The sequence below is a fragment of the Camellia sinensis genome, chromosome 14, assembly GCF_055761805.1.
Source record: "Camellia sinensis isolate YWXY chromosome 14, ASM5576180v1, whole genome shotgun sequence".
Taxonomy (NCBI): Eukaryota; Viridiplantae; Streptophyta; class Magnoliopsida; order Ericales; family Theaceae; genus Camellia; species Camellia sinensis.
Genome location: NC_138974.1, coordinates 62,846,652 through 62,862,774, shown reverse-complemented (window position 1 = coordinate 62,862,774; position 16,123 = coordinate 62,846,652). Strand labels below are relative to the sequence as shown.

Genomic DNA, 16,123 nt, shown 5'->3' with positions numbered 1-16,123 from the left:
GGCACAACCAGCTTAGGTAATCAAGGTTCTACTAACCCCAAAGATGGCATCATTCTAACTTGCCCTACGTATGGAATGGCTTATTGGGGACAATGCTATCAAGATACGAGAGCATGCTTTAAATACGGTCAAGTTGGCCACTTGCTGAGGGATTGTCCAAAGCTGACCAATCCTATAGCCAACCCCTCTGGCCCAATCAGAAAATCCGCAGGACCTGGAGGAGAAAGGAAGGACCAAAAACGCTAAGAAAGGGCTTTTACCTTGGTACCTGGAAAACCAAAAGTTACCGAAAACGTTGTGTCAGGTATACTTTCTGTCTATGGTCATTTAGCTCATCTCCTTATTGACACTGGGTCAACGCATTCTTTTGTTGCACCACACTTTGCTGCTAAGTTGGCATCAACACCCGAACCCTTAGGGTATATATTGTTTGTGTCTTTTTCTTCTGGTAATTCTGCTTGTAGTATTGATGTGTACAGATCATGTACTATATCCTTACAAGGTAAAACCTTATATGTAGACTTGATTCCCCTCAGCATTGGAAACTTTGATGTGATCTGAGGGATGGATTGACTAGCTGCCAACCACGTCTCTATTGATTGTAAAGCCAAAAAGGTCTCCCTCAGGTTACCAAACCAACCCGAGATTGTCTTTGATAGGATTGGAGTTTCCAACCCTCCTTGTATTATATCCTCCATACTAGCCCAACGACTTCTAAGAAAGGGTTGTTGTAGTTATATTTGTTATGTGATCGATACTTAAAAAGAGGTCCCCACCATTGATATAATCTCCGTGGTTCAAGAATTCCCGGATGTCTTTTCTGAAGATCTATCTAGTACCCTGGTTGACCGGAAAATTGAGTTCACCATTGAAACTCAACCTGGTACACAACCAGTATCAAAAGCTCCTTACCATATGTCAATGACAGAATTAAAAGAACTAAAGACTCAACTCCAGGAACTCCTGGACAAAGGTTTCATTCGACCTAGTACCTCACCCTGGGGAGCTCCAGTACTGTTCGTAAAGAAAAAGAATGGCACAATGAGATTATGCATTGATTTTCGGGAGCTGAACAAAGTCACTATCAAGAATCGGTACCCTCTGCCACGAATCGATGACTTGTTCGATCAACTTTAAGGCGCCTAAGTATTCTAAAAAATTTACTTACGTTCTGGCTACTATTAACTAAAAGTCAAAACGAAAAGCATTGAAAAGACTGCTTTCAGAACCCGTTGCAGGCACTACGAGTTTCTTGTCATGCTATTTGGCGTCACAAATACTCCAGCGGTCTTCATGGACCTCATGAACCGAGTGTTCAAACCCTGTCTTGATGAGTTCGTCATCGTCTTCATTGACGACATCCTCATATACTCCAAGTCACCGGAAGACCATGAGCAGCACTTGTGAACAGTTCTACAAACACTACGTGATCACAAATTTTATGCCAAGTTGAAGAAATGCGAATTCTAGATCACTAGTGTACACTTTTTCGGCCACGTCATTAACAAAGATGGCATCTCAGTTGACCCCCAAAAAGTTGCAGCAATCGTAGATTGGCCATGACCTACTAACATGTTAGAGATTCGAAGTTTCTTGGGTCTAGCCGACTATTATCGACGCTTTATGCAATATTTCTCAAACATAGCATCACCCTTGACCCAACTAACTCAGAAGAACACACCCTTTGAATGGACTGATAAACAGGAGTGTTGCTTCCAGGAGTTAAAAAGTAGACTGGTGTTAGCTTCTATATTAACACTCCTCGTGGGAATAGATGAGTTCGTCATTTATAATGATGTCTCACATAATGGTTTGAGTTGCGTTCTTGTGCAAAACGGAAAAGTCATTGCTTAAGCCTCGCGACAACTAAAGACTTACGAGAAGAACTACCTAACTTCTGATCTGGAATTGGCTGAGGTGATCTTTACCCTCAAGATCTGGCATCATTATCTCTGCGGTGCAACCTGCGAGATTTACACGAATCATAAAAGTCTTAATATTTGTTTACACAAAATGAACAAAATATGAGGCAACGGCGGTGGCTAAAATTTATGAAAAACTACGATGTAAAGATCCATTATCATCTAGGAAAAGCTAACGTGGTGGTAGACGCATTGAGCCGAAAGATGACCAGAAGTTTGGCATGTACCATCGTTCCCCGCAAGATCAATGGACTGCTCGCCAATATAACCGCGGAACCCGCATTGATTGAAGAAATTAAAGCTCGCCAATGTGAAGATAAACTTTTGAAAAAAAAGTACGAGGAGCAAAAGAATACGCCCGATCCTGATTTCACTACAAGCAATGGGATACTAAAATTTCAGAATCGAATCTGCGTACTCGACATTTCAGAACTCAAAAAGAAGATATTGGTGGAAGCTCATAGCTCGAGATTTGTAGTCCACCCTGGCAACACAGAGATGTACCAAGATCTGAAGGAACATTACTGGTGGACAGAAATGAAAAGAGACATAGCAAGCCATTTCTCTAAATGTCTACATTGTCAGCGTGTTAAAGCAGGACATCAGAGACCTGCAGGAATGCTGCAATCACTCCTTATTCTTGAATGGAAATGGGAGCACATTACTATGGACTTTGTGGTCGGGTTACCATAGTCATTTTCGAAGAATGATGCAATATGGGTTATAGTAGACCGATTGACGAAGTCGGCGCATTTTTTGCAAATCAAAATCATGTACTCCCTTAATAAGTTTGTGACTTTATACATTAAGGAAATTATTCGTTTGCATGGCACCTCAGTTTCAATCGTATTTGATCGAGACCCCTGCTTCGTGTCTCACTTCTGGAACAAATTGCAGGAGGCTTTGGAGACTACACTGAAGTTTAGCACTGCTTATCACCCGCAAACTGATGGGAATCTGAAAAAACAATCCAGACTTTGGAAGACATGTTACGTATATGCGTGTTGGACCTCAAAGGTAATTGGGATGAGCACCTACCTTTAGTGGAATTTGCTTATAACAACAGTTACCAAGCAAGCACTGGAATGGCACCGTACGAAGCTTTGTATGGAAGAAGATGTCGATCACCTCTGTATTGGGCGGAAGTTGGAGACAGGAAACTATTAGGCCCCGAGATCGTACAAATCACAAGAGAGAAAATCCAACTCATTCAACAGCGAATTTTTACTGCTTAGAGCTACTAGAAAAGCTATATAGATACACGAAAATGGGACTTGGAATTTCAAATAGTAGATCACGTGTTCCTAAAGATCTCACCAACAAGAAAAGTTATCCAATTTGGAAAGCGAGGAAAGTTAAACCCACGTTACATCGGGCCATTCAAGATACTGGAAAGGATTGGTCCTGTGGTATATTGCCTTGCCCTGCCACCTGAACTGTCTAATGTCCACAATGTGTTTCACGTTTCGATGCTTCGTTAATATCTTCGAGATCTAGAGCATGTCGTGGAGTATGAGGACCTAACGGTTCAAGAAGATCTCTCGTATAAAGAACAACCAGTGCAGATTCTCGACCATCGTAATCAGGTTCTCCGAAATAAGATTATATCTCTGGTAAAAGGCCTGTGGAGAAATCATTGAGTCGAAAAAGCTACGTGGGAAACGGAAAGTCAAATGTGAGCCAAACACCCATACCTCTTCGAAAACTAAGGTACGTCAAGTTTAAGGACAACCTTCTATTTAGAGAAATGTGACACCCTAAATATTTAATTAATACCACAACCAACCACGATTAATAATAATAATAATAATAATAATAATAATAATAATAATAATAATAATAATAATAATAATAATAATAATAATAATAATAATAATAATAATAATAATCTGTAATAGTAAATAATAATGGAAATAATAAAATAAATAAGCTATACGTGCTATGTAAATCAATTTGCCATTATGGTTATCAAATATATGATGAAGAAATTTATTTAGCGGCTAAGTTAATCACCAATTAATGTGAGAAGATTGGCATGTATAGATTTAGTTAAGCAAATTAAGTACCATTAATTATGAAGATTTGCAAATATGCTGAGAAGAAGAAATAAGAGCCATCTGGGCCACCTAAGATTAGGGAGGGGAGGTAATTTATCACCTTAGGGCCATTAGGTGGGATGAGTCATCACCTAGTTATGTGTATAAAAAGGGAGGAGGTGCTGTGAAGTGAGTACAAACGGAAAAACAAAGAATAAAAAGGAAAAAGAAAAAGAAAGAATTAGCAAAAAAAAGAGAGCAAGGGAAGGGCAAAAACCAACGGAAATAGAAAGGAATTAGTAAGACTCAATATTAAGGTGAATTATATTATACCTTCAGTCACCATAATATATTTTACGTATCTTGTGAATTATCATAACTTATTTTACAAGTTATGTTTTATAACTTATATTTATATTTCAATTACGTTAATTATTTTCGGAACTCCATTTGCTTAAATTGAAATTCATGGATATGTTTGCTTAAATTTTAGAAATTATTTGACAATAATTCTGTAAACAATTATTTTCTGTAAATACCACCACAGGAGTCTCATGCCTTGGGGGACTTAAATAACCATTGGCCTCTATTTGGCCACTTTATGGTCCTCTGTTTGTCATGGATTCATTGACTTTTGTTCTAACTGTCACTCATGTGACCTCTGTTCTGTTCTGTTCTGTTCTGTACCGTGGTTATGGTTATTTATTTACATAATTTATGTATTTCAATTTCTGTCACTTTAAATAATTTGTTTATTCAAATTAAGTTCTGTTATTATTTTATCAATGGTTATTTTGTATTCCCTATACTCTTGGCATAATATTTCTCACTCTGCTGTATGCTTATAATTGTTACCCTTTCAGGTGATGAAATGTAAGGAAAACCCGTAACCTCGTATAATGGAATCTGCACAAGAATTTGATGCTGATTCGTTATTTTGTTTTTTCTCCCTTTTGTTTCTACTAAGGGTTGGTCACTGAATAATAAAATAATAAAACCCCTATGATGTATTTTCTTTTGTCAAAATGGTAAAATGAAGTAAATTTTCCATTTTGCATGCACCTGCACCATTTAACTTATTACGATTAAAATTATTTAGTAAGTTGCGATTCTAACCCTAAGTCCTAGGATTGGGTTGTGACATAAATAATATTTGTTCAATATTTTTTTTATTTGTACAACATTATTATTACATACTCAAAGTTTGTATCCAATTTTTTTTTTAATTTGAAATATTTAAATCATTTTTTATATTTTTTTTAAATGTGATCTATATCATATCAAATTCATATTTATAGCAAACATTAAAATTATAATAACTTATTTATTTAAAAATTATAATTACATATTATTTCTCTCATTTTTAAGAAACCATCAACGATTGTAAAAGACTAATTAAATAGATTATACATTTTTTATTACTATCACTTTTTATTAGAAAGTACCATATTTTCATGATAATAAAATTTATTTTTATTTTAGTTAAGAAAGGAGAATAATATTAAACTATTTATTTTTAGAGAAATTCAGTCCAACATCACTCTCCAACTTTTAATAATGGGAGAGGTCTACAATTTTTCTTTTTGTAGTTTAAGGTCCCTTAGCCATATCATCTCTCTCTCTCTCTCTCTCTCTCTCTCTCTCTCTCTTTCTTTGTGTATATATATTCAATCTTCATCTCTCTCTCTACCGAGATTGTGCCATTGATCAACAACTATGTTTGTGCAGTCAGTGCCTCAACTTCTCTACTCCAATGGCTAGTCTCTCAAACCTCCTTCTTATTCTTCTTCAATTTTTGCCTTCAACAGAGGTTGTCTTTTGTTCATCGATTTCGTCGGTCTCTGCTATAACTTCTTAAAGTGAACTCGACGGAACAGACTCGGAGCTTTTTCGAGTAGTTAGAGGTTATACGATTTACCTTCTACTAAGAACTGGTCTTCAATCAAAGCTTTGATTTGATTTTTATGCTTGGATGGTGTGATAATGTAGTTTAACAATATTTCTATTTTCTATGCTTTGTGTTGAATTTTTAATCAATTTTCTTTGGTTGAGTTAAAACACAATTTTCTCTGATTTGGTTAAAACACAAAAAAAAAAATTATAAGCAAATCAGAGAAATTTCAAACACACAGAGAATTGTGTCAATGTTGAGTCATACATGTATTGGGGACAATATGGTTTTCATGTCTACAGTATAGTTTCCGTTTTCGAGGAATGTTTCTTTGATTGGTTATGCTTTAGATGACCAATTTGCTAGTTTTATGTACAAAATAAAATTTTCTCCAGACTGTGTGAATTTTCTCTGTTTGTAATTTTGTGAATTTTCTTTGACTGCGTGAATTCTCTCTGGCTATATGAATTTTTTTTTTATTGTATGAATTTTCTCTGACTGTGATCACTGTGTGAATTTTCTCTGGTTGTGGTCACTGTTTGTAATTTTGTGAATTTTCTTTGGTTGTGGTCACTATATGAATTTTCTCTAGCTATGGTCATTGTGTGAATTTTCTCAAGCATTGTGGGATTGTGAAGTGTGTAGAGAAATTCTAAACCTGAACACACAAGCACACTCAGTGAAATTCTAAGGGGATTCTGATGTGTCCAAAGAAACTTTAAGCATGGACACACAAACACACTCAGGGAAATTTCTCTAATTTTGAAATTTCTCTGAAAAAATGTTAAGGGATCCTAGCTACTATGAAAATATTGCATGTCATTTATCCTATAAAATCCTAATACCAAGGATTTTAAAAAAATTTCCCATATTTTTAAACTTCTAATTTTAATGACATGTCATAATTGAATCCTAACACTTCTTCCAAAGGTTATTAAAAAACAAAAAAGAAAGACAATATATATATATATATATAAAATAATGCAAGACATTTTTTACTAATTTCTTAAAACTTTTTACTTCCTCTGTCCTAAAATAATAGTCATTTTTGGAAAATTTAAGGCTGTGTTTGGTAGAAATTTCAAAACTCAATTCCACTCTTTGGTTTGTGTGTGGTGTTTGGTTAGAGTTTTCAAAAAATGATTCTACATCTACTTTTGAAAACATGTTTACCCGATCATGTAACAACCCCCATACTGTTTACTGATTAATGACTGATTGATTACCGATAATCACCGATTTCTGTTAAACGAAACGGATAATGACTGATAACTGACTGATAATTGAACTGATTAAAAGTACTGAACTGACTGACTGAAATTGGAAACCGAATTGATTGAGTATATGTTAGTTAAAATTTCATTTTATCTGTTGACAGTATGATTATCTGTTCATGTTCGTATGTTTAAACTGCTAATTGAAGGCCTTATCGGCGGCCGAATCTGAAACCGATTAGTGTTCTGTGACCCTCGTAATTTATGTGATTTTATTGTACAATTATCTGAAAATTGGTTAGGTATGATTAAATTAGATTAAATAAGCTAATTAAAGAGTTGGATTTAATTACAACCTTGCCCTTGAGTGGGCCACTACCTATACACCTTTGAGAGCCTTACACTTGAATCAAACATATTTTGCTCAGCCATTCTCCTTGTTTTGTCGACTAGAGAGAGAGAGTAAGAGGAGTAGAGTGATTCAACTTGATTCATCTTAGAATTAGAGGAATTGAGAGGAGTTCTTGCTAGATTGAACCTCTAGACTTGCATTCAAGGAGCCTAGGTATGAATTTCATCTTTTTGATTTTTGTCCTTGAGTTGTTCTTGCATGATTCATGCTTCATTGTAGAACTAAGTCTTGTTTGGGTTCATTGTTGTTGAATTGAAGCTTGATTGTTGCATGCATGTACATATATTGGAGTTTTGAGGTTGTAGTTCATAATACCTCACATGCATGTCCATCTTTTGGTCATACTCCATGAGTTCATCTTGTTTTTGAAGGCTTGAGTTCTTTTGAAACAGCATTAAAGCTTTGAAAATGATTTAAAGATCATGCATGTCATGTTTGAGGATTGTCCTTGGAAAATGGTTTGAAATTGGGTTTGAATAAAACACCCTTGGGCTTTGATTTCTCAAATTGAGTTTTGAATCATGTTTAACTATGAGTTTACAGGTGTTTTCTGGAAATTTAGCCCGAGAGGTCGAGTTTTGATGCTTTTGAACTTGGTTTTGGAGCTTGGAGGTGCAATCTGGGTTTTCCAGATTTCGCACTTCCGCTCGAGCGGGGGAAGTGCCGCTCGAGCGTGGAATCCGAGCATCCAGCATCTCTCTGCACTGTTTTACAGTCCGCTCGAGCTGAGGATTGGGCGCTCGAGCTGAGGATTGGGCGCTCGAGCGGAGTCTTGTCTCAAGCTCGAGCGGGCGTCGAGCGGAGATTTCACCCATCCAGTACTTTTACAGTACGCTCGAGCGGGGAAGTTTACGCTCGAGCGTGTACCTTTGTTGCATGACCGCTCGAGCGGGGAAACGTGCGCTCGAGCGGGACTCTGTTTTTCTGAAAATGCTTTTAAATGTGTATTTTTGCATCCTCATCCCATCCTAGGCATTCTTAGGCCTAGTTTAAGACATTTAGATGAGGATATCGTTGTAGAACACACCAAGGCAAATTAGGGATTAAGTTATGATATTTCCCAACTGTGTAGCTTAGTGTGTGTTCAACCTGTGAACTGTGTAGGGTTGGCGACTGGGGGACACGCTCTAGCATACTGTAGCCCAAACTCTGTGAGTAACAATTGTGTAAAGATATGTTCAACTGATATCTTTTGAATACTGAACTGAACTGTTTACTGAACTGGTATTACTGAATGAATGTATGTCCTTTATTTCTGAACTGTACTGTGGCATCCTTAGTACCTACGGTTTACTGTTACTGTTACTGTTACAGAGATCTCTGTCGGTTCCCTCGTGGAACCACTATTGTTTACTGACTGATGGCCATCATTACTGTTCGGTCTTTTAAGACCTACTGTTACTGTTATGCTAATGGATGTACCACATATGACTGTTTACTGTACTGAATAACTGAAATACTGATTGAATTGAACTGTTTTCATTACTGTAAGGACATTCATTCTAAACCCTTTTACATATTGTGTTATTCACTGGGCTTTAGCTCACTGCTCATATATATATGTAGGCGTACAGGCACCAGATCGGAGCTAGGAGCGTCAGGGTAACTCCAGTTTTGTCAAGCCAACCTTTGTGCCTCACTGCGAGGTTCCGAGTTGCCATGCTATGGCTTGGGGGTGTTCTGTTTGTTTTTCCCCCGCCTGTCTTCATACTGTCTAACTGTTCTGTATAGACTGAATGTTTACCGTACTGTTATCAAGGGGTTAGGTCCCTGTACTGTGTGACTGTAAATTTTGTATAGACTGTACTGTTGGTATATGTATGAATGCATGAAAAATCTTTTTGGCATACAGACTGTCACAGCTCATTGGACATTGTTTAATTACTGTATTGGCTTCCGCCAGGCCTTGTACTCTGTTTTACTGTATTACTGTTAAGCAGGCCTTCGGTAATCTCGGATTACTGGCCGGTTACGGTGCTAAATCCATAGGGCCGGGTTTGGGTCGTGACAGATCATTCTCCCGAACGTCTCTCGAACCAGTGTTCATGTGTTTTTTTTTTTTTTTTGCCAATCGGCACCTGTTATTTTTTTATATTTTAAATAAAAAATATTTTCAAAATATTTTTAAATTTTTTATGAGCTTTAAATAGAAGTTTGAGTTGTGTGTTTGGATATGAATTGTAAGTTTTTTAATCAAATAACTTTTTTAATTTCAAAACTCAAAACTCCCTTTAAAACTTTTTTCAAAATTCATAACCAAACAAATTTTTTTTTACAAATCATAATTCCAAAACTTACAAACTCAAAATATAACTCTATTCTCAAGTCATAATTCTAAATCTCTACCAAGCGTTACCTACCTTTTTTTTGGTAGTACAATTATTACATTTAAAAAAAAATTAATTTTCTAAAATTACCCTTTGATAGTAATTTTTTTAGAGAATATCAATTGTCATAATTGTATTTTTTATGTTGTTAATGAATTTAAAAGAATGACAAAATAGAAAATTCGTATTATTTTGGTTTTTGATTTTTGAAAAGAGACTGATATTTTGGGATAATCAATAATAAAATAAGGAACTAATATTTTGAGACAGAAAAAACATTTATTTTAAAATATTTTATAATTTTTTCTATTATTTTCAATACACTTTTTATATTAATACCAACATTAAACAAAATCCAACATAAAAACACTTGTTTACATTTTGCCATCATAATTGCATACGTTGTAATGAAAATCACCATTAGATTATGAATAATATTATATGTATTAATTAATATATTAATACATGATATGACATAATTTTAAAAATTTATAATTTATATAATAGATAGAGTCAGTATATAAATATAATAGATAGAGTCATATATTAATTAGTACACTAATACATTATATAACATACATGATGTGTAAATTAATTAATACATATAACACCATTCTTATATTATTACACTATTGGTGAGATTATCTATCTGAATTCATATCGAGATCATTATGATAATCAATCCCAGATACATTTTCCATTTTTGGGAAAGTCCGAGGATAATTAATTAACAAAAAGGGGTACCCACAACACCTAAACCATTTTAATTTTCCAAAAGAAGAAAAAACAAGAATTGATGATGATGATGATGATATCTTGATGATTGTGAGTCTTCTAAATTTGGAGTATCGTCTCGATCGAGTAGGAGGCGGAATCGGCCCCATGGTGGCACACATTTAACCAAATAGAAACCCCATCAACCTCCCACACAATCCCCACAATGCTGCCCATCACCATCCTCTTCTCCTCCTCCACCACCGCCACCGCCACCGCCACCGCCGCCGCCGTGAATCCATGGGTGTCTCCTCCAGAGCCTACCGTCGCTCCCAATCCTTCCTCCCTCGCTCCGCCCCTCTCCTTGCTTTCTTCTTCCTCGCCGCCCTCGTCCTCTTTGAGGTCTCTCTCTCTCTCTCCACATATATATATATATATATATATTTGTATATTTGAGGTGTTTTTTATTGTTTTATTTCATTGTGTCATTTAATCGAACACTTGCTGACTATTGTTTTTGTTCTATTTGATTAAGTTATTTGATTGGGGTATTTGATCGAACAATTGGTGACTGTTGCCTTTTGTTTTATTTCATTGAGTTCTAATTGATTGGGGAATTTAATCGAACAGGTGGACAACTTTGCGTCCCAGACGAAAACTATTGTAGGCCACAACTTAGAACCCACGCCATGGCATCCCTTCCCTCCCAAGAACTTCAACGAATCGAGCCGATACTCTCGGGCTTCCCAAATCATACAATGCTCGTACCTCTCGTGTAGAGGCAACACCAATGATGATGATGATGATGAGCTGAGACAAAACCAAACTCAATTGAGAGGTCAAACTGGGGTATGCCCTGAATTATTTAGATGGATACACCGGGACCTTGAGCCGTGGGCTCAGTCTCGGATTTCAATAACCCACGTGATGGAAGCCAAGAAATATGCTGCATTTCATGTGGTGATTGTTGGGGGGAAACTATATGTGGATTATTATTTTGCTTGTGTGCAAAGTAGAGCAATGTTCACGGTTTGGGGCTTGTTGCAGCTCCTTAGGAGGTATCCTGGGAGGGTCCCGGATGTTGATATTATGTTTGATTGCATGGACAAGCCCAGCCTTAATCGGGAGGAGCATCAATCGAGGCCTTTGCCATTGTTTCGGTATTGTACCACGCCTAATCACTTTGACATCCCATTTCCTGATTGGTCTTTCTGGAGTTGGTAAGAACTTCAAATCCTTATTTTGAGTGCATTTAATTTTTGTTTAAATGTCTAGACTATATGTATAGGATAGTTGTAGTGGTACTAACTTTAATGTTGATGGTTCTGCATTTGATATTTTGTCATGTTCATAGCTTTGGCATAAGCACAATTTGTACCTTTTCCATTCAGAATCTGAATGCTTCAAAATTTGTCTCCATTAAATTCAATATTGTCATAATTATAGGCATCAAAAAGGGAAGAGAACAAAGAAAAAGAAGCAAAAAAAAATGATACAACCAAACAGCAATATTGCTGTAAACCAGTGTGAACAAAAGAGATATTTCTAAATGCTAATCATAAAATGGAATTGAATATTTAGCACCATTTCTCTTTTTCAATTTTTTTCTCTATCCCCAGATGGGGTATTATGTGTAAGATTGGGATGGTGAATCTAAGCTTCTATTCTCTGAGTTGGAGACCAAATATGTAGCCACACTTATTTTCAAAGGGGTCTGAGGGTTCATACCAGGAACAACATATCATGTATTTCAAATCGCCATGCCTCATGATGCTTTGCTAATGGGACTCAAGATCAATGCCTCAAGGGCTAATTTTAGAAGCAAACAACTGAAATTTGTGCATATGTTTTGCACATCTTGTGGCTTGTGTCATAGATGCATTGAAAGATATTGGTGCCACAAAACCACAAATAAGTTTCTCTGTCCTTTTCTGTGTTGTTTTCTGAGATGAGAATTTATGGCATTAATTGCAACAATGATAGCTCCTGTATTGGAGTGTGATGGTGGAAAAATTTTACATGGTTGCCTTTCTTCTTTCACGTTTTCTCTAACTCTCTGATGCGCCCCTTCATACACGTTTTTTGATGTATTATTCAAAATTACACCCTAGCTGTACAGGTTTTTCCCTGTGAAACTTGTGTATTTGCATGCTCTAAAGTTTATATAGGTTTACTATTGGCAAACATTTTTAACATACATCAAACTGACACCTGAGAAGCTATACAAAGATTGAAATATAATGGGAGCCAAACATGGCAAGAATAGGGTAAATATACCTATGGTAAAGGCTATGATTAATTGTTCTACCATGAGGTTAGTTATTTGAGTCTTAATTAGAAAATAAGGGTGTGTCAGCGGCACATATACACATTTGAAGTTTTTGATACCTTGTTTATGTCTCCGCTTTTTAAATATCACCACCATAAGGACCAAAAGGTCCTGATGCTTGGTTTATGTCTTTACTTTTTGGTCTTTGCATTTGAGTTTTTACTTGCATGTAACAACATTGGCATAAATGATGTCTTCAGGCCAGAGATCAATATAGGACCTTGGGATGAAGAATTTAATAGCATCAAACAAGGTTCACGATCTCGGAGTTGGCGAAATAAGTGGCCAGTAGCATACTGGAAAGGAAATCCAGATGTTGCTTCTCCTCTTCGTGAAGAGTTGCTAACATGCAATCACTCTAGGTTGTGGCGAGCACAAATTATGCGTCAGGTTGATAATTTATTCATCATTTTGGACTCCTTTTTGGAAAATTAAAGTGAATTTGATGCCAATTTAAGTCATAAAAATTCAAATATTTGATTTTCCCTTACAATTATGAATTACAGGATTGGCTCACAGAAATTAAAGAAGGGTTTGAGAAATCCAAATTATCAAAACAGTGTGATTATCGGTAAGTTTCTTTTCCAAATGTGATCTCATGTTACTGACAACTAAGGTAACATCACGGATTTGGGGGTTGTCTATGTTGCAATTGGTTCAAGGATATATTTGGATGATTTCAGTGAAAATAAACTGAGACTTATCAAATTTGATATATTCTTTTTTCTTTTTTCTTTTTTTCTTTGTCATGAATAAATAAAGAGGAAGAAGGAAAAGAAATTTATTGCTTTGAAGTTTTTTGTTTCTTTCTTTTTATTACTATGTTCTTGCGTGAGTTCTGATATGATTGCTGATTTTATGGTTTCTGAACATTATCTTAAACATTCAAAAGGGTATCATCATTGCCGTCTTCTAAATTTTGTTGAGGCATTAAGCTGCTAAATAGGCCTGCAACCTGAGACCTTAACCAATCTAATTGGAGGGTCCTGATGATTCATCTTGGGGAGTGAATCAGCGAAAACCAAGTGTTGTACCATAATAGAAATTTTTCATTGACTGGTATGACTTGATGTAAGAGTATCCTTGCTGGGACTCAACAAGTTTTGCACTCTTTGCTTGATGTTAGATTATTAAAAGGTTGTAGCGTGCAGTGCAATTTATTGCCCATTATTCCCTGAGTGGATAGTGCTTGTCTTAAAGTTTTTATTTTTATTATGGTAGTATCTTTATTTTTATTTTTTTTCCCAGCACTTGTTTGAAAATTAGGATGTTTGTTTTTTGTTTACGCAGGTATAAGATCTATGCTGAAGGCTATGCTTGGTCCGTGAGCTTGAAATATATTCTGTCATGTGGTTGTCTTCCCCTAATAATATCTCCTCAATACGAAGATTTCTTTAGTCGTGGTCTCTTTCCGAAGAAAAACTATTGGCCTGTCTCTTCTACTAATTTATGCCCCTCTATAAAAAATGCTGTTGAATGGGGTAATGCACACTTAGATCAGGTATGGTTTCACCGTTTCTTACCTCATGTTTACACACTTGATTCATTTTATTTGTCCAGACTAACTGGTCTAACAATTTAGTTACAGTCAGTGCTGGCTTCTTAGCTGGCCTGAAGCCAAAAATAGATTGTTTTAATCTATTAAGTTTGCTTGCTAAAATCTATCTCTATAAATTTTAATAGTGTCATAAAGAGACTCTATTAATGACTGCCACAGCAATTGTGAGAACATAAGTTACTATTATTTGTTCATCTACATTATTACGAGGCCAGTTCAATTTTTAACGGACACAGAAAAAGCGAGGGAGAGAGAGACCTATTGAGAACCAAATTGGTCACTGGAAAGTCCTTACTTTCTAAAAAAAAAGAAGAATTCTTTCACTGGAATGATTTTATATGCATGCCAAACCATGCCTCATGTTTGCCTTCACTATCCATCTTTCTTCCTGTTGTTAAGTAGTTGCTCCACTGTGCGGTATATTAGTTTAGGTGATGGGTGTTGTTCCTGATTGGGTTTGTATTTCAACTTGATAGTATATTACAATATGGTGATATTTGCTGAAATAATCAGTAGTAGTACATGTACAAAATCATATTGATTATGAAAAATAAACAAAGAAATAAAAGGAAAGACTTATTTTTTAATGTGAAATGGAATGTTCCCATTCTCATTTCAGTCTTCTAACTGCTGCCCAATCTTCTAAACTTCCTTGATAGTTTTGCATTTCATTTATCAATATCAAGAAGAGCAAGTCAATTGTTATTTTTCACGTTTCCTAAATTTGGCTGAACAGGCTGCAGAAATAGGAAGAGGATCACAGGATTACATGGGAAGCTTAAACATGGATCGGGTTTATGATTATATGCTTCATCTTATCACGGAGTACTCAAAACTGTTGGAATTCCTGCCTGTCCCACCTTCATCTGCGCTGGAAGTGTGTGCTGAATCCCTGCTTTGCTTTGCTGACCAAATGCAGAGGCAATTCCTAGAAAGGTCAGCTTCCTCACCTTCGCCATCCCCCCCATGTACACTCCAGCGTCCTAATAGGAATATTATCAATAGATGGTTAGAAGAAAAGAATAAAATTATTAGGGACGTGCAAATTTTTGTGTAACCGAAAAGTTTTAGAAATAGAGACTGAAAAATGAGGATGTGCCACGTGGCTGTTACAGAATAAAACCACATTTACAGTTCTTCAATTGATTGCACTTCGAAAGTGAAGTACTTTACAGTGACTCTATTTGTATGTAGCATCAGTGTTCCTCAGTGGATCTTAGCTCTATAAAGTTATTTTTCTTGCTGAAATAAGTGGGTCTTTCATGTGCTGAGAATCTTCAGTTTTGTAGAGTAATGTTGTTCAACTTTAACTTCTTCTTTTCAGAAATATGAGCAGTTCTGAAACGAAAAATACCTTTTTTCCCAAAAAAAAAAAAAAAAAAAACTTTTGTTTCTTCTGTTGAACCTCGTTCTTTCTTTATAACATGGAGGGTTCTTTTTCCTTGGATGCTTTGGGGTGTTCCAAGTTGATGCTTCTTGCTAATGGGAATAATGAATTCTGAGTTTGGGCATTGGATGTGTGGACCTACAAAATTCAAGATCCAAACACAGCGGAAGTGCTTTTTGGAAGAAAGTAGAAATTTGTTGAAAAAATTCTCAATGGCAGGCATTCTTTAAATTGTGGTCAAATTTTGGTGAAAATGGTGAATAACTTAAATGTGAATTGGTTTGAATGACATTGGCGAATATGAGTTTTGTTGCACAAATTTTCTTCATTCCA

The 16,123-nt window shown here is 35.9% G+C and overlaps 1 protein-coding gene across 2 annotated transcripts; it reads left to right on the top strand.

The window, feature by feature from the left end:
* Positions 1 to 10,375: 10,375 nt before the first annotated feature.
* LOC114297206 (O-glucosyltransferase rumi-like protein (DUF821)) lies at positions 10,376 to 15,651 on the top strand. 2 transcript variants are annotated; one of them, XM_028241596.2, is made up of 6 exons: positions 10,376 to 10,918; positions 11,147 to 11,736; positions 13,046 to 13,235; positions 13,352 to 13,416; positions 14,136 to 14,346; positions 15,140 to 15,651. In XM_028241596.2, the coding sequence occupies exons 1-6, from the start codon at positions 10,817 to 10,819 to the stop codon at positions 15,458 to 15,460; spliced, it is 1,479 nt and encodes a 492-aa protein (XP_028097397.1). In that variant the 5' UTR covers positions 10,376 to 10,816; the 3' UTR covers positions 15,461 to 15,651. The 2 variants fall into 2 exon arrangements, with proteins under 2 accessions (XP_028097397.1, XP_028097398.1); XM_028241597.2 differs by lacking the exons at positions 13,046 to 13,235; positions 13,352 to 13,416 and having other exon boundaries at positions 10,416 to 10,918.
* The last annotated feature ends 472 nt before the right edge of the window (positions 15,652 to 16,123 follow it).